This window comes from Podarcis cretensis, assembly GCF_951804945.1.
Source record: "Podarcis cretensis genome assembly, chromosome: 16".
Taxonomy (NCBI): domain Eukaryota; kingdom Metazoa; phylum Chordata; class Lepidosauria; order Squamata; family Lacertidae; genus Podarcis; species Podarcis cretensis.
In genome coordinates this window covers 33,174,218-33,197,604 of record NC_137186.1, presented here as the reverse complement: position 1 = coordinate 33,197,604, position 23,387 = coordinate 33,174,218, and the positions used below count along the sequence as shown (strand labels likewise).

The following is a 23,387-nucleotide window of genomic DNA, read 5'->3' as shown; positions in this document are numbered from 1 at the left end:
CTGGTTCATAGGGTCACGGAGAGTCGAACACGACTAAAATAACTAAACAACAACAACAACGACTATCAGACACGAGTGGCATTTGCCAATTCTGCATTAAATAATTAAAATGATGAAACTAGATACCCATAATTATACTGCAACTGCAGAAAAGCCCTTGACACTGCTGGATTTACCTTGCTTGAGTTAATGGGGTGGGAGTGAGATAATCACTTTGAACAGTTCATTATACGAACGCATCCTAGTATCTCCACTAAGATCATCCTGCCCACACCCGAACATTTAGTGGAAAGGCACTTAATAACATAAGAAGAGGCTGCTGGGTCAATCTAGGCCAGAATCTTGGACGCATGTACAGCACATTTGACGTTATCCAATTGGGAGGTTATCAGAGCACAGATTACTGACGTTGGTTTATCCCATTCCAGAAATAATATTTACCCCACTTTCTTGATGTTTCAATGGTACATTGTTGTTGTTGCTGTTTAGTCGTTTAGTCATGTCCGACTCTTTGTGACCGCATGGACCAGAGCACGCCAGGCGCTCCTGTCTTCCACTGCCTCCCACAGTTTGGTCAAACGCATGTTAGTAGCTTTGAGAACACTGTCCAACCATCTCGTCCTCTGTTGTCCCCTTCTCCTTGTGCCCTCCATCTTTCCCAGCATCAGGATCTTTTCCAGGAAGTCTTCTCTTCTCATGAGGTGGCTAAAGTATTGGAGCCTCAGCTTCAGGATCTGTACTTCCAGTGAGCACTCAGGGCTGATTTCCTTCAGAATGGATAGGTTTGGTCTTCTTGCAGTCCATGGGACTCTCAAGAGTCTCCTCCAACACCATAATTCAAAAGCATCCATTCTTCAGCAATCAGCCTTCTTTATGGTCCAGATTTCACTTCCATACATCACTACCGGGAAAACCATAGCTTTAACTATATGGACCTTCAATGGTACATGGGAATGGATGTTTGCAGAAGATGAGCAAAAGGGTCAAGAATTCAGGGACAAAAATAAAGCCATTTGATGGAATGTTTTGAGCTAAGTGAGAAAAAGGATTTTGGAGATGGGGTGAAGTGGGTTGTTGACAGCTCCTTCTCCTAAACCAAGTAAGAAATTCCAGAATTGAGTTCACATCCAAACTTTGGCCTCTGGGAAGTTAAATTCCACACTCAGAAAATAATCCTATGAGGTTGGGTTGAGCTCTGTAGGAGAAAGTTTCTTTCCAGCCTTCCTAGCCTGGACAGAATGAGTGGAGTTGGCTAATTTTGCAGAGCCGAATTGGCTTCTCATTCCTTTTGAAAAAAAGTTATTTGTTTTAAACCCAAAGATGAAAACAGCTTGGAATTTTGTTTTCCAACACTACAAAGCAAATCTTCTTTTATGCAAACTCGTAGGATGTTCCACATGTTGGATGTCTGCGCTGCAAAAAGCCATATGAGGTTGAAAGCAATCCATATGTGGAAGAAGAGCATGCGGACAAATCTCTCCCACCACTTACTTCAGTCTGTGGACCTCCCAGAATATCCCCCAGCCTTGAAGCAGTTCCATATACTCCCCCTCCCTGTCCCATTTATAATGAAAACAAAATAAAAAAATTCCTTCCAGTAGCACCTTAAAGACCAGCTAAGTTAGTTCTTGGCATGAGCTTTCGTGTGGTATGAGCTTTTGTTTTGACTATGGCAGCCCAACACGGCTACCTATCTGTAACCATTTATAATGCTAAGTGATTCTCACTTTCCTGAAGTCCAGGGATACTGGCACTAAATTAGTTTGGATGAGACAGTACTAGAATCTCTGTAATACTACGGGTGGAGAGAAATTTGATTCACTTTGCATTGAAAGGTGAACCTAGCTAATTTGTGCTTTCTAAAACAATAGAACTGAAATGCACCCATCCTTCAAAACTTGCACTCCTCTGAATTTTGCAATGCAGTTCTCCAGCCAAGTACAGTGGACGCTTGGGTTGTGAATCCGTGTGGGATGCACATTCGCAACCCACAGCGTTCGCAACCCGCGCCTGTGCGTCTGCGCACACGCGGGTTGCGATTCGGCACTTCTGCGCATGTGCAAAGCGCTTCTATGCATGTGCAACCGTCAAAACCCAGAAGTAACCCATTCTGGTACTTCCGGATTTCGGCAGTCCGCAACCTGACAAAACACAACCTGAAGTGTCTGTAACCCAAGGTATGACTGTAAATGTGTACGAAAATGTAGACAGGTCAAAACCAGCACTTTGACTAGGGCCCAGAAACTAATTGGCAGCCCAGGGCATCTTGCCCATAGAGGCAAGTGGCGCGGGGCACCAAGTTCTGGAGGGCGCCAGGGAAGAGGCAGAGGCTGGACACGGTGCCTCCCAGCATCAGCTCACTGCCCTCGCCCACCTCCTCCATGCCACGCAGAAGCAGCACCGTGCCCGGAGCCTCCGCCTCTTTCTCATCAGAGGAGCCATCTTCCAGCCACTGCCCGCCTCCTCCAGCCCCACAAAGCTGCTGGCAGTGCCACAAAAAGGTCAGCAAATCTGGGAAATGAGGGGGGGGCATCAGAGGGATCTTTGCAGCACAGTGCCAGATATACTTAAGATGGCCCTGTGGCAGCCAGTACAATCAGGACCAGGATCAATGTAATATCTTCAAACCATCTTGGCCCCAAAATCTGCCAACTGCTTCTAGCTAATCTCTTGATGCCTCTCACCTACTGAAGGGTGTCCTATTCCAAAGAGTGGGCAGAGATTGCAGGTCATTAAGGAAAATATCTCGTTCTTTTGTCAAAAGCATCTGGTAATACTTTGAGCAAAACCATGCTGTTCTTCCAGACACTCTTCTTAAAAAATAAAATAGAATTGTGCATTCATGGTTATTTGTGGTTACGATGATATCAAGGCAGTTATACACAACGCGGGAGGCACTGTGGTCTAAACCACGGAGCCTCTTGGGCTTGCCGATCAGAAGGTTGGTTGGTTCAAATCCCCACGATGGGGTGAGCTCCCGTTGCTCTGTCCCAGCTCCTGCCAACCTAGCAGTTCGAAAGTACACCAAAAAGTGCAAGTAGATAAATAGGTACCGCTGCAATGGGAAGGTAAATGGCATTTCCGTGCATTCTAGCTTCCATCACGGTGTTCCATTGCGCCAGAAGCTGTTTAGTCCTGCTGGCCACATAACCCGGAAAGCTGTCTGTGGACAAAGGCCGGCTCCCTTGGCCTGAAAGCGAGATGAGCGCCACAACCCCATAGTTGCCTTTGACTGGACTTCACCGTCCACTTTCAATACTATTTGCAGTATGATGCGTGGATGGTCCAGAATAAATCCTCGACTAATTCACTATGACACGTTACAGAATATCTCTCTCTCTCTCTCTCTCTCTCTCTCTCACACACACACACACACACACACACACACGAGTCTGGATGGGCTCAGTGACAAATTGCTTACCTCTCCACTCTTATATCCCAGTCATAGCTGTCAACTTTCAGATTTGAAAATAAGAAATAAGGGATCAGCAGCCTTGAAAATAAGGGATCAGCAGCCTCACCTGTCCCGGGGACAGTTTATGGGATATCTAACAATCCAGGATAGCAGCAGGAAGCAGCGGGAAACAGCGCTGGAATAAGAGAATTTCCCATTAAAAAAAAGGGAAGGTTGACAGCTATGATCCCAATACATCCCTGTGCCCGTGATCTTAACTGGGAGTTAGGAGTCCAACAAGAGGGAATGGCTACCCATGCATGATAACAAAGCAACACCCTACACAGGTAGTTTTTAAAACAAAACGAAAAACCTACACCAAAAAGCTGAATTGGCAATTTGAAAATGATGCAAATTAGACTGTCATCTGGCTTGTTCACACAACTGAGTCACTACCTGGATCTTGCACTCATGAAGTAGAGAACATGCAAATCAGTCTGTCATTGCTAAAAATTGCGACTACTGCCCTCAAAATCTAACTTATTCAAAGGAGAAAATCGTAAAGGGGGATTGGGGGGTGGGGGACGATGAGGAGATTCTGGGACGTTTGCTTTAATCTGGACTTCAGGGGGCAGGGTGCTTGTAAATTTCCCTTCATTGCCTGTGCATCACTGCAAAGCGTGGAGACTCAGCAGGGATGGGAATGAGAAAAGGGCCCTGGTTCATCAGTCACAGGAAAGACCAATCAGGAGAGTTGTTGTTGCAAAGTGCTCACCAGCAAGCAGTTTATTTTCCCCAAATTGTTCTGCTGTGCCAGATCCAAAGTGTATTGGTCAACTGTGTATCTAAAAATACAAGAACATCACACAAATAGAGAATCATCTCTCAAGGGTAGCCCTTAACCCTGCCACCCTCATAATCATAATTTTCTTACATCTAACTGGTAAAGAATATGGGATAAATATAAAAATATATAAAGAAAGTTAAAGAATTCAGCTGTCTCTCTTCTGGAACCAGTGCTTGGTGCCCTAAGAATTGGAGCTGATTTCTGTTTGTTTTTAACATCTGGAGGAAAAACAACTTCCTTAGATATAGAGATTTGGTTATTCAGGATAGGAAGCCTGATTATTAAAGAATCAAGAGCAGATTAAACCAGCAAAACCCTTTAAGCACATCCAGGTTTTCATAAACATCAAAAATCCCATGATTAATAATAATTCAAGAAGGTTAATGGATTATGAAAAATTAATTATCAAAATGACTGTGTATTGTCAAAATCATACCATTTAGTATTGAAATATGATACAGAATTCTAGCAAGTAAAGGATTTTATGATTAAACTGATGCAGAAAATAAAGGAAAGAATACCCCAATGGAAGTATGGGAAAGCTTATGGAAAAGATCGCCTTATGTATAGCAATAAAGGGAGATTGTAACAAAGTAGTGATGTGGTTTTATCTAACCCTAGTAACAATACAGAGAAAATACCCAGGTTTATCCTGGAAATGTCAAAAAGAAAAGGGGGGTTATTACTGTATACGGTGGGAGAGTCAGCTAGCAAAAAAATAAGACTTTTGGAAATATAAAAGGTTTTATAACAGAAATATTGCTAGATGACAACTCCAGTTTTCCATGGCGATTCGTTATACAGTTGGAAATTAGCAACATCATGGATCAGGGATTGGTTAAATTGCAGGAAGCAAAGTGTAGGAATAAATGGACAGTTCTCCAAATGGAGAGAAGCAGAAAGTGGAGGCTTCAAGGATCAGTACTGGGACTCGTGCTTTTTAACCTGTTCATAAATGATCTAGAGCAGTAGTTCCCAGTCAGTGGTCTACGTACCCCAAGGGTTCCATGGCACCATTCACATAACAAAAACTACCATAGAGATAATAAAATTTTCAAAAGTAGGAGGTCCATAGCTTGGCTTTTGAAAAACAAGGGGTCCGCGTTACTTAGCTAATTGGGAACCACTGTTAGAGTTAGACGTGAGGCGGCCAAGCTTGCTGATGATACTGAATTGTTCATGGTTGTTAAAACAAAAGGAGGTTGCAAAGAGCTCCAAGAGGACCTCTCCAAATGAAGTGAAAGGGTGGTAAAATGGCAAATGCAATTCAATGTAAGCAAGTGTAGAGCGATGCATTTTGGAGCAAAAATCATTAGTTTCACATACATCATGGGTAGGCAAACTAAGGCCCGGGGGCCAGATCCAGCCCAATCGCATTCTAAATCCAGTCCACGGACGGTCCGGGAATCAGTGTGTTTTTACATGAGTAAAATGTGTCCTTTTATTTAAAATGCATCTCTGGGTTATTTGTGGGGCCTGCCTGGTGTTTTTACATGAGTAGAATGTGTGCTTTTATTTAAAATGCATCTCTGGTTTATTTGTGGGGCATAGGAATTCATTCATCCCCCCCCCAAAAAAAAATATAGTCCGGCCCCCCACAAGGTTTGAGGGACAGTGGACCGGCCCCCTGCTGAACAAGTTTGTTGACCCCTAACACTCATGGGGTCTGAACTGGAGATGACAGATCAGTTGCAAGACTTGGGGGACACAGTAGATGTTGACCCAATGTGCAGGGACTGTTTTTTTTAAAAAAGGCAAGTTGCATGCTAGGGATTATTTGGAAAGGAATCGAAAATAAAATGGCCAATACTGTAATGCCATCATACAAGTATATGTTATGACCACATCTGGAGTACTGTGGACAGTTCTGGTTGCCTCACCTCAAAAAGGATATTGTCGAGTTGGGAAAGGTTCAGAAAAAGGCCACCCAAATGATCAGGGGGATGGAACAACTGCCCTATAACGGAAGGTTGCAGCGCTGGTAGGGCTGCCGTATTTCAAAAAGTGAAAATCCAGACACAAAAGTTGTTGAGGGGGTTGTTGTTTTTTGCAATTTTTTGAGCTATTTTTAAGGAATTTTGCCAAAATCTATACTTCCGACTGGACATTAAAGAGATTTCCAACAGCCAAATCCCAGCAATGTCTGGGAACTTCCAGATGTATGGCAACCTTAAGTGTTAGAGACTTTTTAGTTTAGAGAAAAGGTGAGTTAGAGGTAACATGATAGAAGTTTATACAGGGGTACCTCGGGTTAAGTACTTAATTCGTTCCGGAGGTCCGTTATTAACCTGAAACTGTTCTTAACCTGAAGCACCACTTTAGCTAATGGGGCCTGCCAGAGCACGATTTCTGTTCTCATCCTGAAGCAAAGTTCTTAATCCGAGGTACTATTTCTGGGTTAGCGGAGTCTGTAACCTGAAGCGTATGTAACCACTGTAAATTTATGTAGAGCTTTTCTCCCTCTCCCACAAGAACTCGTGGAGCTCCAATGAAGCTGAATGTTGCAAGATTCCAGGACAGTAGACTATTCTTTAGTTTTATGTAACACCTGAAGGATTGCAGATTCCCTATTAACCCTGCTTTAAGTAGGGATTTTGGAGAATTAGGATGGAAATTGAAACAGAAGTTGCCAACGTCTGCAGAATTTGTCCCATGGTCTGGAAAGGAATACAAACAGTATTTGCTGCTGTTGTTTTCAGCCTGCAAATGATATGTAATTTATGATGCCACCCCCCCCACACACACATTTGCATTGTGTTTCCTTCAAATTGAAATGAGTGGCATGGAATAATTTAATAACAATGTAATTATTTACATTAAATTCCGCCACTGGAGACAGCAAGACAAATAACGTGGATTTTGCCAGAAACTGAACTGCAGCAGAACGGAAACAGCACTGCACAGTTGGAACATAGTTGGAATGGAAATTGATGCCTTCTTACATCCCTAGTTCTAAGTGATGGTTCCCAGCTCTGAAACTCACTGAGCTGTATCCGACTAAATAGATCTGCTAGTGCAAGTATTTTTGCTTGCCCAGTGGTACTTCCTCTGTGCCCTCCCCAAGGGTTTGTGGGGACCCTCAGAACAGATTTAGGGGGACATTGGAAAGGAGGGAATACTTCTTCATGCTGCCTGAAGTCCTTGTGCTAGCAGATCTATTTAGTAGGATGCTGACTATTATCGCTGGCTAGAGGCATGCCAACACACGCTTTACTGAATGGTGTTCAACTTCACACTATTAACTTTTCCGATTTATATTTTCTCAGACTTAAAAAGAAACTGCTGCAGAGTTTTTGATGCTGCTCTTGTCTCCAGAGTTGTTTTAGCTGTTTTAAATTCTCTCTCTCTCTCTCTCTCTCTCTCCCGCCCCCCCCCCCGACACACACACACACACACACACCGGCTACCCTTTCTGAGGTAAAAAAGGCAATTAGCATGTTATAACAATACACAGACATGTCAGTAGTTGCAATTTTAGAAATTCTCCTTTCCCTTCGTCATTAGAGAGTATTGCTATGCTTCATGCACTCAAATCATTAGGCACCAAAACAGAGACATGAATACCCCAAACACTGCGTTCCCTAAAGCAGCTGTCACGGCAAATCAGCATCAGGCATCTGTACATAGGGAAGTTATGCTTAGGCACTTATCAAGGGAAGGGTTGTAGCTCAGTGGTAGAGAGTCTGCTTTGCATGCCAGAGGTCCCAGGTTCAATCACCAGCATCTCCAGCTGGCAAAGACTTCCTGCCTAAACCCTGGAGTGCTGCTGCAGGTCAGTGTAGATGATACTGAGCTAGGTGGCGGTCTGACTCTGTACAAAGCGGCTTCCTATGAACAAGCTTTGAGAGAAAACCCAAAACATAAATCCACATTCTAAAAAAGTGAACACCGCCAGTTCCATTCTCAAACCAGAGTATGAAATTTGGTATAACCAGAGAGGAGCCAAACGTTGATCAACTTCAGGTTTATTATTATTATTATTATTATTATTATTAACAACAACAGTCACATCTAGAAACTGGAATTTTCAATGGGCATTGCTGTCCACTAAACATGCAAGTGTCATAGCTGGTGGGAGATGATCATTTTCTGTGTTGGAGGCAATGTCAAATGATCAATGTCATGCCTATATGCCAGTTGTAAGATTGCTATATAGTCAATTACATTGCCAGCAGAATTCTAATTGAGTTTGGTACTTTTCTCTGTGAAGTAGTGTTTTTATTTGTACACAGATTGTAACAGCTGGTGTTTTTAGTTTGATAATTTTATTTGCTTAATTGTTTATACATGATGGCCCTTGTGGTCCCTTCCAACTCTACAATATCAGGAAATCTTTAATGTTTGCTGTTTTATTATCTTTTTATAAGTGCTGGAAGCTGCCCAGAGTTGCCAGGGGAAACCAGCAGCTTTTGAGTTATGGTGCTGGAGGAGACTCTTGAGAGTCCTATGGACTGCAAGAAGATCAAACCTATCCGTTCTTAAGGAAATCAGCCCTGAGTGCTCACTGGAAGGACAGATCGTGAAGCTGAGGCTCCAATACTTTGGCCACCTCAGGAGAAGAGAAGACTCCCTGGAAAAGACCCTGATGTTGGGAAAGATGGAGGGCACAAGGAGAAGGGGACGACAGAGGACGAGATGGTTGGACAGTGTTTTCGAAGCTATGAACATGAGTTTGAACAAGCTGTGGGAGGCAGTGGAAGACAGGAGTGCCTGGCTTGCTGTGGTCCATGGGGTCACGAAGTCAGACACAACTAAATGACAACAACAATCAATCATCATCATTATTACAGTTCTATGATTCTGTTTGTATTTCATATTTAAATTATACAGGCCAGTGGTTGATGCAAAAATCTACCTATCTAGAACTGTCAACCAGAAGGAGGCAGAATATGTTTCTTCTTTAATCTGTCCTGTACAAAGCACCCCCAGCGTCTTCATTTCCCAGCTCCCAGTTGCGGGTCTCCCTATTGCAGCCTCAGATTTGAAATACTCCCTTTCTGTGTTTTTTCCTCCCCAGATAATGTACCTTAGTGAACGTCATTGGTATTTGCTCCTTATCATTCCTGCCAATAACAAATTCAGGTGGGGAGCGCTGACAGGACTGCAGCCAAAACAAGGCCGTGGGGAGAAAAGAGGGAGGTATCAACATATCTGGTGTAACCCCAAGGTTTTTGTTTTAGAAGTCTTCTGCTTTTGGGGAGGGGAAGGCGTTACAATTCCATTCTACACCATGCTTGTGTTGGTCCTTTGGCTTGATGATTGTGTTTTTACAATTTTGGGGCCATATCAAATGGAACCCAGTCAGTTTTGCCAAAGATTGACAATTATTGGCTTGTGATAACAAAGAGCTGAACTTCTTAACTAGTGGTGCTTAAATATGAGAGGTCACATCAGTATTGGCATTCTGCCGGCTCCTGAAGACATGCCCATTTAGGCAAGCATTTCATTGAATTTGAACTTGTGATCTAATTGTTTTAATTGCCTTTTACACCGTTTTCCTTACTATGCTTCTTAACTGGCTTTTTTATTGCATTTTTAAATTATGGATCCTTTTAACACCTTGACTGATTTTTTAAATTGTGAATTTTAATTACGCCTGGATTTTATATTTGTTTTGCATGCAGAAGGCAATGCTTGACTTAGGTCTTTTTTGTCCTTCCCCTCTTTACTAAAAAATGTGGTACGCTAGTCCTGCTGTATCTGGGGACTCTTCAGCTCTAACACCAATGCCAATGGAATTGGAACTGGCAGGGGGAAAAGGCAGGAAGACCAACCACTAGGTGGAGCCAGAGCGAATGATAAGCAGAGCCACCCCCTGCACCAGGGGTGCCAACTTGAATAAAATATTGGGGTGGGCAGGTAAGCCCCACCCCACATAATTGATCACATGAGACACAGTGCACATACACAATTTGTGTGTAGCATCTTAAAATTTAGACAGCATCTTAAAAAACAGAGACATCACCTTGCCGACAAAGGTCCGTATAGTTAAAGCTATGGTTTTCCCAGTAGTGATGTATGGAAGTGAGAGCTGGACCATAAAGAAGGCTGATCGCCAAGAGTCGGACATGACTGAACGACTAAACAACAACAACAACATCTATCAACGTGGGGGGGTCCATGAGCCCTCAAATATTTTATTGGGGGTGCGAAGATTCCTCAGCCCCTAGGAGTTGGCTCTGATTTCCTGCAATGGTTGCAAGAAGGCAAATGTGACAGCGGTTGGCTCCCGGCAGACAAAGGTTGCTGGGGCAATGTCTTATTTGCCCTGCTGTAATATCCTCCACTGTCAGAGACCCTGGAGAGTCAATGCCAGTCAGTATAGGGATAGATGTACAAAGGTCTGTATCCAATGTCCATTTGTTGCGCCAGCAGACTGCAACATTTAAAGGTTGTGCAACAAGGGAATCCAACACAACAGTTGTGTAATCTGCTTAACAGTAAACTTTGGTAATGCACTTGTATTTTCCCTTGTGCAACAATGTTCTGTTAGCACAACTATACCCCTAAGTGATTTCAAGGTAGTGGTACATTGCATACAACCCCAAACAGTACGGCTTAGTAGAGTTCACTAGTGTAGCAGCAGATACTGGAAGAGAAGCGTCCATTCCTCCCCTGCCCGCCCCCCTAATTGTGGTAATGTTTCCTGGCTATAAACAGTGCTTCAGCAGTTGCATGCCAAGGCACCAATTCTGTTGCCCCGGCTGCATCATTTACTGTACGGATTCAACTTGCATTATTTGGTCGGTTGATCTGGCAGGAGACCTCGGTACGGCAAGCTGTGATTCTGGCTCCACTGCCAGTTGCTTTTACAGACTTAATAGCTGAAATGTCATAGACTTTATTAATCAGACTGCATTCTTTGCTAATTGATGGACATAGTTTCGGAGTTGAAATTTTTTAATACTTCACTGAGCTCGGGAGTGATCCGTCATGGAAAAAATACACAGCAGACTTTTTCTCTTGCTTCAACCGCAACCAGCCCTAGACTGCTTGCGACATTCTCTCTCCTTCTTCTGCTTCATGTTATTTACATTTTATCCCATCCTTTGCCTTAGGCCGGGATATGGAACCTGTGCCGTGCCCTATGTTTTGGACTACAACTCCCATCAACCCTGACCATTGTTTTCATATACAGTGGTACCTCAGGTTACATACACTTCAGGTTACATACGCTTCAGGTTACAGACTCCGCTAACCCAGAAATAATACCTCGGGTTAAGAACTTTGCTTCAGGATGAGAACAGAAATTGTGCTCCAGCAGCGCGGCAGCAGCAGGAGGCCCCATTAGCTAAAGTGGTGCTTCAGGTTAAGAACAGTTTCAGGTTAAGAACGGACCTCTGGAACGAATTAAGCACTTAACCCGAGGTACCACTGTACAGGATAACTCCATACCCTCCCACTTTCCTCCAATGCAAATAGGGATATCCTAAGGAAAAGTAGGACATTCCAGAATCAGATCAGAATCTGGAACGGCTTCTCTAAAACAAGGACGTCCTTGGAAAATAAGAACACCTGGAGGGTCTGCGAACATAAGAAGAGCCCGCTGGATCAGACCATATAGTCCATCATCCTGTTCTCATGGTGGCCAATGGGAAACCCATCAGCACGACCCACAAGAGCACTCTCCCCCTCCTACGTTTCCTAACAAATGGTATTCAGAAGCATTACTGCCTTTGACTGTGGAGGCAGAGCATAGCCATCTTGACCGGCAGCCATCAATAGCCCTCTCCGCCATTAATTTGTCTAAACCCATCTAAGCTGGTGGCCATCACAGTCTCCTGTGGGAGCAAGTGCCATAGTTTAACTGTGCTGCAGGACGTTCTTCCAACATTCAGCTTCTTTAAATGTCCATGAGTTCTAGTGCTTTGAGAAAGAGAAAAGAAACATTTCTCTCATGTCACCCCTTACTCCAATTGAACTTAAGGTAAAGGTAAAGGGACCCCTGACCATTAGGTCAAGTTGTGACTGACTCTGGGGTTGCGGCGCTCATATCACTTTATTGGCTGAGGGAGCCGGCATACAGCTTCCGGGTCATGTGGCCAGCATGACAAAGCCGCTTCTGGCGAACCAGAGCAGCGCACAGAAACGCCGTTTACCTTCCCGCTGGAGCAGTACCTATTTATCTACTTGTACTTTGACGTGCTTTCAAACTGCTAGGTTGGCAGGAGCAGGGACCGAGCAATGGGAGCTCACTCCGTCGCGGGGATTCAAACCGCCAACCTTCTGATCGGCAAGTCCTAGGCTCTGTGGTTTAACCCACAGCACCACCCGCATCCCTCCAATTGAACTTACTCCCTAGCAAATATATTTACGGTAGTTCTGCAATCTTCTTTATAGTGACTATTACGTTCACAACAGCAGGAGAAAGAGGTACAGACTCCTTTAAGAAGCCATTGCATGTGGTCTGAAAGAAAGGAGGTGGAGGGGAGACTGCATTTCCTGCCCTACCTAAGTGATGTCCCTGGTGGGATTTGAATTCAGGCTTCTTAAAAGCCTGCACTCTAGATAACACACTGCCCCACACTTAGGAGCTAGCAGGAAGCATTTAATTTCAACTATGCATATGTGCTTCCTCCTCCTGGAAACAACATACTGTGGTTTTATTTTTATTTTATTTTTCTTAATAAAAAACAGAATTCCCCAAAAATAAATTGGACCCAGTTTTCAAATCAGCCATTCAGTGGGGCAGAGGATGGAAGAATGAACCTTGAGGCATGATCATAAAAAGAGAGAGCGTTATGCTCCATAATTATGGCACTGCTTCTGCTAATTAAGGCAGCATGGTATATGGAAAACGAGACGTATAGATACAGAAATCTGGTTTCAAATTCCTGCTCGGTTGTCAACCTCACTGGGTGTCCTTAGGATCACCCACCTCTCGACCTAACCCACATCATATGGCTACTGTGAGCATGAGAAACCACACCAGACCATCTAAACCAGGGGTTCCCAAACTGTGGTCTGTGGACCAATGGTGGTCCGTGCTGTTTTTGTGGATGAAGACAGGAGACTATCCATCACATCAAATATTCATACAGATTTGCAGTTGTTCATCCATTGCCTCCTCCACTTCTCACATAATATTCTGCTGTGTTACAACCTGAACGCTACAGAATTCAATTTGAAATACAGCAAAGTAACAGTCAAGAAACAAAACAAGCAATAAAATACAGTTGCAGAGAATTGCAATTGCTACGACAGGCAGAGGTTAGTATGCAACTACATATGTACTGAAATTAATGAACACAGCTAAGTTGGGCCCATTAATTTCAATGGGTCTACTCTGAGTAAACCTTAGTCGAATTCCACCCAGAAAAACCATCAAGTGGTCCACTAAAACCCTCAACAATTTCCCCATGGTCTGTGGGAAGAAAAGTTTGGGAACCACAGATCTAAACAAATTGTGAGGATATTTTCACTTTTATAAAGATGCAACTACATACATATGCTAGTGTATAGCCCGACTGGATCTCTGTGGGACTTACTTGTTTCTCCTGGGGTGTGGAGGGTCTCCCTTAATAGACTTGGGGCAGTGGCCAAGTTTGCATATATGTGTATAGCCACAAATTTAACCTGACATTTTTTTGGGCAAGGAGTGGGTTGAAATAAACTCTGACTCTTGCTGTCAGGGTTTACACTGAGTATGTGGTGTCAACAGGATTTTCTGGGTCTTGTACACAGTGGTCTGGTTTGCACATAACCCAAAACTATGGTTTAGCATTATGCCTGAATGCTGCCAGTGGCTTAACAATAGTGTGTTTACTTTCAACAAACCACAAGCTGAAGCAATGGCTTGTTGTTGGTTGTCCAGGGACTCAGGCAGGAATCTTCCCTGGTCCGACCTGGAGATGCAAAGACATGGACCTGGGACTTTCTGCACATACAGGAGATACCCTCTCTCTACAGTACAATCTATTGGCCAAATTTATTTTCACAATGACCTGGGATGAATGTGATAAGTTCTTTGAGACTGGTTTCTCTGATGATGTCTCCAAATACATCTTAGAATCATAGAATCATAGAATCATAGAGTTGGAAGAGACCACAAGGGCCATCGAGTCCAACCCCCTGCCAGGCAGGAAACACCATCAGAGCACTCCTGGCATATGGTTGTCAAGCCTCTGCTTAAAGACCTCCAAAGAAGGAGACTCCACCACACTCCTTGGCAGCAAATTCCACTGTCGAACAGCTCTTACTGTCAGGAAGTTCTTCCTAATGTTTAGGTGGAATCTTCTTTCTTGTAGTTTGGATCCATTGCTCCGTGTCCACTTCTCTGGAGCAGCAGAAAACAACCTTTCTCCCTCCTCTATGTGACATCATATCACCCCTTAACCTCCTCTTCTCCAGGCTAAACATGCCCAGCTCCCTTAGCCGTTCCTCATCTTTCATTAGGATCCATCTAGCTCATGTAGCAAAGATTATTTGGAAAGATATACAAGCAACAATATTCAGAGCCAAATTTAGGTGATATAACTAGGGCTGTACTCCAATGCACCTGGGAATAGGCTTGACTGAGTTTACTGCCAAGTACACATATATAAGATTGGGGTGTACAGTGTTATCATATATGACAGTCTCCACCAGTGAGGAGTTACAGTCCAAAACACTTGGAGGGCATCAACTTGGGGAAGGGTGCTATACAGACTTGCGCAAACTAGTGGATGGGTATCCAGCACAACAGCTGTCCTAGCCGAAACTTGTTGTGTAGAAGATTCCACAATCTATTTGCAACAGCCAGAAACCTGCTTATGTATTCTCTTGTGCAATAACAGGCAGATCCATGCAATATTTATAGCCAATGACTTTTCCAAAGAATCATGGGAACTGTAGTCTGCTAAGGGAACTGCAAATTCTAGCCCCGTGAGGGGGGGGGGGCTACAGTTTTCCTAGATATGCAGATGAGGACTCTCATAAATGAAAGTTCAGTTATATAAAACTCCATGCATACAGAACAGTAGCCTTTCGGGGGGGGGAGTTTCTGACCATGTCTTCTCCCTGATCTGCTAGCTTTCTGTGCACACAAAGGATTTTTATTTTTACATGGAGGCACATTCTATCGTACACCCTTGACTGAAAAACAGTAGGCTCCTTCTATCTGGGATGGTCTTCCTCTTCCACCGAGCTCGCAGTTTTGGGAGGGACACACATGGAGCAGGGAAGGAGGGTGGGGACACCTGCCTAGCCAGTCAGATCAGCCAAACCAACCCTGGCGATCAGTGGGGTGACAGATGTCACTGCCAGATCACCCTCACATCCTATCATATGCGTCCCTGCCTGCAACTGAAAGTAGTAAAGTCCAGTCACAGGTTTACCACCTCTGTGGGAAGAAGGCCTAGCCAATAAATCTTTTACAAATAAATTTGCAGGCTTAGTGGTTTGTCCAATCAAAGCTCCAAGGCAGGAAATTATACTTTTTTTGTCTGAATAGGGATAGGGAGTTCTATCAGAAGGCTCTGACAGAAACTAATTTTTTAGCTCTCAGAACCATGCTTAGGTGTGCTGCAAAGCTGTGCAATGGTCTTTAAACAGACCAATGTTGAAATCATATTCATGACTCAAAATGATTGTGTTTCCAACAAAGAAAAAGAAAAAGAAAGAAAACTTCACAGCCACAAGATTAATGGCTTGTGAAGTCTTAAAAGGAAAAAGCCAATGTTATTTCTTGTCAAAACCATGAAGGCCAAAAAAAGACCTCAGACTGCTTACTTTCTCCTCTTCAAAAGCCATCTGTCCAGTCATATGGACGCTTGATAGAGTGCAATGCGCATTCAAAGCCAATGAGTTCCCTGGAAAAAATCCTGGGAACTGTGGCTTCTTAGGTGACTGTGAATTGTAGCTCTGTGAAGGGGAATACAATGTTCTCTTAAACAGAAAAAGTAAAAAATAAAAATCAAATATGAAAAAACAGCACAAACTCCATTCGTGGGTAAACAAAATAACTGAGGTAGGAGCTGCACCCACACGTCACCCACCCACAAAAACATCTCCCAAATACATCATTGGCAGTCCTCTGCACACAAACCTCACCCTCAACTATTCCCAACTACCACAGTACCCATAATACAGCTAGTACGCAGCCAGCTATTTGTTGCAAGGCTAACATCTGGCACACAAAAAATCCTAGGCAGCATTAAATACAACCAGTTAATTCACCCACCTCTATCTAGGGCAATACAGCATCATACAGACAGCAATATAAATGTTCCCTTCTCATCTCCCACCCGGTTGAACATAGTTGGTTGTTGTTAATCTGTTCTTCACGCTAAGGTCTTGGGGCAGGTTAATGGGACAGATCACAACAATTTAAACACAATTTTAAAAAACAGTTTGAAACAACGTACAATCAAAAAAATTGGGTGGGCCCTAAACATCCTCTCACGATAAACTGATTCAGTCTCTCACACCAAGTCGTATTAGTAAACCTTACAACCCTTCAGAAAATATAATCCAGACTCTGACCCTTGACAGCAAAGAAACACAACTTCAGTTACCACCCAATAATACTTCACTCACTTTCTCCTCTGGGATAATAAATTCAGCTCTAGAAACTTAAAGCAGGTTGTGCCCTTGAGGCAGACCCAATGAGTTCCTATGCATACATGGTCAAAATCAAGGAACTTTAGGCCAATGGAGACAAGGTGTTACTTGTGCTAATGCAATTGACATGTGTGCTTGTTTATATCAACAGTAGCAGAGGGGGAAGCCTGAACAGGGATATTTCTTCGGCCTGGGGAGTGGAGTTTAACTCTTTCTTTCCAAATCCTGACAAAATTGGCTCTCGGAAGCTGCTTCTACCATTTCATCTGAACAGGGCCAATGGACACTACAAATGCAAACAGCAGCTTTGGAGTGAGGATTTTTGTCAGGAGCATGTCAGGGATAGAAAAGAGTTAAAATTTTACTCCTCACAGTCCCAAAGTTGTTAAGGCTTCCCCGAGGTTATTGTTTACATGAATTAATCTGCATATTTATTTTTTAAAAATGTAATCAACATCATTTATAGTTTGGACCATTAGGTCCAAGGTAGAGCTAAGTTAAAGTAATTTAGTAGTACACTTGTTCTGTTGACAAAATGATATGCACCAATGGAACGTAGGCTGATCCACACCATACATTTTATAGCACACCCAACACACCCTCAAAGCACATGGCTTCCCCCAAAGAATCCTGGGAACTGTAGCTTTTCCTGTTAATCGTGCTGCTTTAAACGTGGATCTTTATTGTATTTTGATTTTTATTTGTAATGTTTTATTTCTGTTGCCTCTGAAAGCCTTATTGGAAATGTAACATGGCATAAAAATTAAACACACACACACTCACGAACCCTGCCATTTTCACTGCCAAATTTTAGCGATGGAACAAATGCTTAGCCTATGACACTTGCCTCTTACAATCTCTTTAAAGACAGGAATCGAGAACCAGTGGCCCTTCAGATGTTATTCAACTCCTCACTTCACTGGTCCAGCGCCAGATTTAGAGCGGTGCAGGCTGTTCCTCTGCAAAGGGCACCAAGCCAAGGGGTGCAAACTTGGGGGGGAAATCCATTTCGGGGTGCCAAATTTTGGCCTTGCACAGGGCGCCATGTTACAAAAGATGACCTATGTCCGCCCCTGATTAGCCTCATAAAGCATGACTTACAGTCAGGGATAATGGAAACCAAAATACCTGGTGAGCAACAGACTTCACTCCACGTTGACAGCAACAGTGTGAGAAGAGCAATCAAACAGATCACACAGGTTTTTGCAACTGTACAAAAGCCTGAAGCACCTGTTTGCCTACAAAGGGAAAGTAGGAGGAAGGCAGGAGGTAGCAGGTACAGTTTCAGACCTCCAAGTCCCTGAAAACAAAGCAAAAGCCATCCTCTGTTATCTGTGGCCAGAGGACCAAATTAATCAGCTCAACAGGCTCATCTGAGCAGCTCTGCCTCGCCGCCGCCCCTCACCTGTTTTAATCGGGATTTCCATCTAAGGCACCGATTCCAGAGCGTGAAAAGCCTTTTAGATATGAGGTGGTCAGGTCCTTCCTTGCAACTTAATTAAAAGGAGAGCGGGGCGGGCGGGCGGGGGAGGGAGGGAGAGAGGGGAGGGGTACACGTGACAGATCAAAGAGGAAAACACACTCGTCTGTCCTTGCTCTATAGCCTACCCCCCGTCTCCAAATTTTCCGCGTAGCATAGTTTAAAAAACCAAAAAAACAGAAAAAGACCAGAGTCAACGGGGTGAGAATAAAAGGCGATCGTGTACGCTGCTCTCCACTCTGGGGCAGAGAAAATCATAAACATCTCCCCTCGCTGACTTGAAAGGCGGTAGCCGCCTCCCGCTCTCCACCCACCTTTTTTTTTTTTTTTTCACACATGGGCACAATTTGCAAATCAAAGCGTTTCCTTCTCTTCCCGATCCCCCAGCACAACCACCACTCGCTGGAAAAACAAAAACATCCTGGCATGTCTGGACAAGCCAACCCACCAACCAACCCCCCCCCCACTCCCCGTCCCCCCCCCCCGGTTGAAGAGAAAACGCAATTACGCACCAACCCCACACTTTGTGGCTCGGCGTTATTAGCCCCCCCCCCACTCCCCACGCATCACCTACCGCTGGAGTTGGGAGTTTTAAGGGTGCCCCGCCACCCCTCACTAAGAGGGAGAAATCTACCCAGAAGGAAGGAAGGAGGGGGACCCGAAAGAGAGCACCCCCTCCCCTCCCCTCCCCTCCCGCCTGCCCACCACCACGTAAACATCCCCACGGGGTTACCTTGGCTTCTGACCCCCAGATGCAGAACGCCGCCGCTGTCAGCAGATGGAGCCAGCCTGATCTCAGGGGTAAAGGGGGACTTTTGCCCATGCTTGTTGGCTCCTGGAGCGGGTTTGTGCGTTGGGAAGGGAGCGGGAGCAAGAGCTAGAGCAGCTGTTCCTAATACCTTTCCCTCCCAAGATTGGTCCTCCTTCTGCGCCCTCTCTCTCTCATTCCCCCTTTCCTCCTCCTCCACTCACTCTCTCCTCCTGTTCTCCCTCCCCTCATCTCCTTTCTCTTCGCTCTAAACTCCCCCCACCCCACCCAAAAAAAACCGCACAAAACACCCTCAGGGTGTGTATCACCTGCAGCAGGGATGGGTGGAAGACGATGGGGAAAGTTGAGTTTTTTCCTCCCTTTGCTCAGACACCATTTAGGTCCCAGGAAGATTTCTGGGCGTGGGAGCTGCACACAGCCAGCAGCCTTGATTTCGTGGGAGAAACTCATGGATGGTTGTTGTTGTTGTTGTTGTTGTGTGGTGTCGTCAAAACACCACCACCACCAAAAAAGAGGTCTATAAAGGGTTCTCTTTCTTCCCTTCTCTTCCCATCCAATCCCCAAAGCCAGTTTTCCACAACTGAGCCAGTCCACTTTGAAAAGAAAAAAAGTTAAGATCAGAGGAGGAGATTTATTTATTTTTGCAGTCACCCCTATAAGTCCAGCAGCTGTTACAGTCTTAATTACCAAGCTGAGGATCTCCCTGCCCTATTGAAGAACTGTCCAAAATGATCTACCTTACCCAATGCTTGCCTTGTCTTACAGGGACAAACAAAACAGGTATCTATTGGACTTCCACCTTCAGCTCTGATAAATATTTGTCAAAGGAACATGGGGGTCCAGGTTTAGTCCTCAGCATCTTCAGGTAGAACTAAGAGAGATTACCTTCCTGAAATGTTGGAGACCCACTGCCACTCAATGTTGACTCGCTCTGGCTTGGTATCAGGGGCACCAACTTGACTAAAATATGGGGGGGGGGGCTCAGGTAACCAACGCCTTGAATAATTAATCACATGACTTGGCATGCACACACCATTCGAATGGCAATGGCCTTCAACTTGGGGGGGAGTTGACCCCCTCAAATATTGGCTCCTATGTTTGGTATAAGGCAGTTTCCTATGTTCCTAAGTTACAGGAGGAAGCAGCTTCCAAACTTCTATGTGTGCATGGCCATGGACCACTTAAAAATTGCTCAAAGCCGCAGTAGCCTACTTAATAAACTATTGTTTTATTTGTTCTGTGAATCAAAGCACATAAGTGATATTTTAATAATTGTATTCTTGCCTTTCTAATACAATGGATAAAAAAACAAACCCTAAAGTAATGTTTCCCCCTTCAGCGCCACATCGCTGTCAAAACTAGCACCGTATAATGAAAAACACAGGCCTGGTGCATTATTAGCCTGTTTGATGCTTTGAGCATGCACAAAACGGCTTTGATCTCCAGTGTGGAGGGGCGGGGGAAATTAATAAAATTTATGTTTGGATTAACTGGGCTAATAAAGTTTACGTACTAATTGCTCAAATATTGTGGAGGCAAAATCCTTTGCAGAACTGTAGCAAGTCATTTGATGATACACCAATAGATCTTAATCAACCTCTGCCCACCCCAAGTCAGATTATTTGTCCGTTTAGCCCAGTCATGTTGACAGTCTCAGGCAAAATATTCCCCATCATCTGCTAGCTGATCATGGCTGCGTACACATTACCACTTGCTCTGGCTCCAGCATGCTTCCACCGCTAAGTACACTGGATGTTAGCCACGGTCAATAGGTACCCTGTAGCTTCTTGAGAAATACTCATGGATTCATAGAATTGTAGAGCCGAAAGGGACTACGAATGTCATCTAGTCCAACCCACTTCAATGCAGGAATCTTTTGCCCAACTTGGGGCTCAAACCCACAACCCTGAGATTAAGATTCTCATGTTCTATCACATGGGTAGGCAAACTAAGGCCTGGGGGCCAGATCTGGCCCAATCACCATCTAAATCCGGCCTGCGGATGGTCCGGGAATCAGCGTGTTTATACATGAGTATAATGTGCCCTTTTATTTAGAATGCATCTCTGGGTTATTTGTGGGGCATAGGAATTTGTTCATTTTTTCTCCAAAATATAGTCCTCCCCCCACAAGGTCTGAGGGACAGTGGGCCAGCCCCCTGCTGAAAAAGTTTGCTGACCTCTGTACAGTGGTACCTCGGGTTACATACGCTTCAGGTTACATATGCTTCAGGTTACAGACTCCGCTAACCCAGAAATAGTGCTTCAGGTTAAGAACTTTGCTTCAGGATAAGAACAGAAATCGGGCTCCGGCAGTGCAGCGGCAGCAGGAGGCCCCATTAGCTAAAGTGGTGCTTCAGGTTAAGAACAGTTTCAGATTAAGTACGGACCTCTGGAACGAATTAAGTACTTAACCTGAGGTACCACTGTATAATCAACTGAGTTATGTACTCCCACCCCACTCACACATGAAAACAACTTTCACCACAACCAGTCACAAACAAACAGCTGCACCCTAGGCCAACCCCAACCTCTCTCACCACCAAAGGAACACAATCAAATAGTGAAGAGGACCAGCACAAGCGACGCTGACACAAAACCCCACACATACATTAAGTAGAATAGAAGCATTGCCACCCCACCCCCACTCACCATGCCCCCCCTCCACCTCTTTCCCCCTTTTCTTCCTAATGTAACACTAATGTCTCCAACAAATGAAACTGATCTGTAGAAAATGTAACTTGAAAAAAGAGACATTGCACATACTTTTGTAAACTAATAAATCTTTAATAAAAATGTGTTAAAAACAAAAAAAACCCCAAAAAACTATGTACTTTCCCTCAAACCAGCTTCCATCCAATCTGAAAATGGAAGCGTCAGTTAAGATGAGGTGTGTACATTTCAGATAACCATTGCACGTGCTCAGATGACAGCTTCAGTGAATTGGATTTCAGCACAGGGAAACAAATCAGGAAATGGGCATTGTGTGAAGAAGAAATCCCTGCCCTCTCTCTGGTCTGTATAGCATATGACTTGAAATGGAGGGGCGCAGGAATGATCTTGCTGTGTTTCAAACTTCTATACCTACCCAGTTTCAACTAGAGTTGCCTGCCAGCTAGAGATTGAATCTTCTGCTTTAAATATATGGTGCAGATGTAGATGTCCCTTCCCTCAGGCTATTCCCTCAGGCTCTTAATCTCAAAATAACTTAATCTCTCCCCACATCTTTCTCCCCCGCAACTCCACAATGCCTATGATAGCAGTGTGTCACACCAAACGTAACTGACTTGTAGACAGGACTCTACAAACTGAAAACGGAGGTGCTATATGTGCCTTTGTTAGCCATGAAAATCAATAAAAATAATAATAAGAAAAGACATGGCATACAAGGAAAAAGAAAAGGGAGGGAGGAGGAAAACACAAAGATCAAAAGGAGTTCTTAAAACTTACAATTATTTAACTTTCTCTCCCCATTGTCTGTTGATGGTGTATAACCAGCAACACAGTTTCGGACTTGCACCTGCTGTGCAAGGGCTATCGTTCAAAATACACTTTATTTTGTTTTGGCTACCAAACTGCTGTCATCTGACAATGGCATTTTATGAAACATAGCCCTTCTTCTCAGCCCTTAATCTGAATTTTGAAAGAGAAGTTGAGTTGTGATTTTTCTCAGCTCTCACAGTTAAATCCCCCTGTGATTGTCAATGTTAATACAAGTTGGATGTGTTTTTTTTTTTTTTTTTTTTTGGTGGGGGGAAATCTGTCTGACAAGGAATTCAAAAGGATTTAGAAAAGAAAGAAAAACCCACAAGAACGCACGGAGTTCTGAACAAGAGCCTTAATCTGACAGTAGCAAAGATTCTGATTAGTGTTCTTACATCTTTAGGATGTAAGCCTGCAGAGAGTTTCAGACAAGCACATAATGTGCTTGGAATAACCTGTCAAGCACATAGCGCGAGCAGATGAGGGGAGTCTGCAGGTTTAAAATTGCCGTTCTTTTTAGGAACTTATGACTCCCCGTTAGCTGAATTCCTTTGTAGAGGTCATCTGAGTACAGTCACCCATAATCCCTTCAAGAAAATGCCAATTCTGCTGCTGTACTAAAATTGAGCTACATACTGATATAACACATGCTGTTTCCCCCTCTTTGCTTAAGCTGCCAAAGACCCAGTTTCACCTCTCCAGTAATTCTTCCCTCTTACCAGGTTCGACTTCCACCAGCCACCCAGTTTCACTTTGGCCATTCCTAAGGATTAAAAAAGCAATAAGTCACGGTATTCACAAGCCATTATTTCAGTTCCTTAAGTCTCTTGGCACATAGGAGTACCCAAGGGACTTAGGCCCCATCTGAACTATACAT

At 44.0% G+C, this 23,387-nt stretch overlaps 1 protein-coding gene across 5 annotated transcripts in view; it reads right to left on the bottom strand.

Moving 5' to 3' along the window:
- LOC307204738 (uncharacterized protein) overlaps positions 1–19,360 on the bottom strand; it is a 44,778-nt gene extending 25,418 nt beyond the window's left edge. Inside the window, exon 1 of one of the 5 annotated variants that reach the window (XM_079956611.1) lies at positions 19,339–19,360. Coding sequence is in view for 1 of the 5 variants with exons in the window: in XM_079956607.1 (XP_079812733.1) it covers positions 18,995–19,084 (90 nt within the window). In the remaining 4 variants the exon portion in view is untranslated. Of the gene's footprint in view, positions 1–16,401; positions 16,506–18,186; positions 18,277–18,835; positions 18,918–18,994; positions 19,155–19,338 lie in introns of those variants that run through there. The other 4 variants (XM_079956607.1, XM_079956608.1, XM_079956609.1 and 1 more) reach the window with 4 other exon arrangements.
- Positions 19,361–23,387: the final 4,027 nt, after the last annotated feature.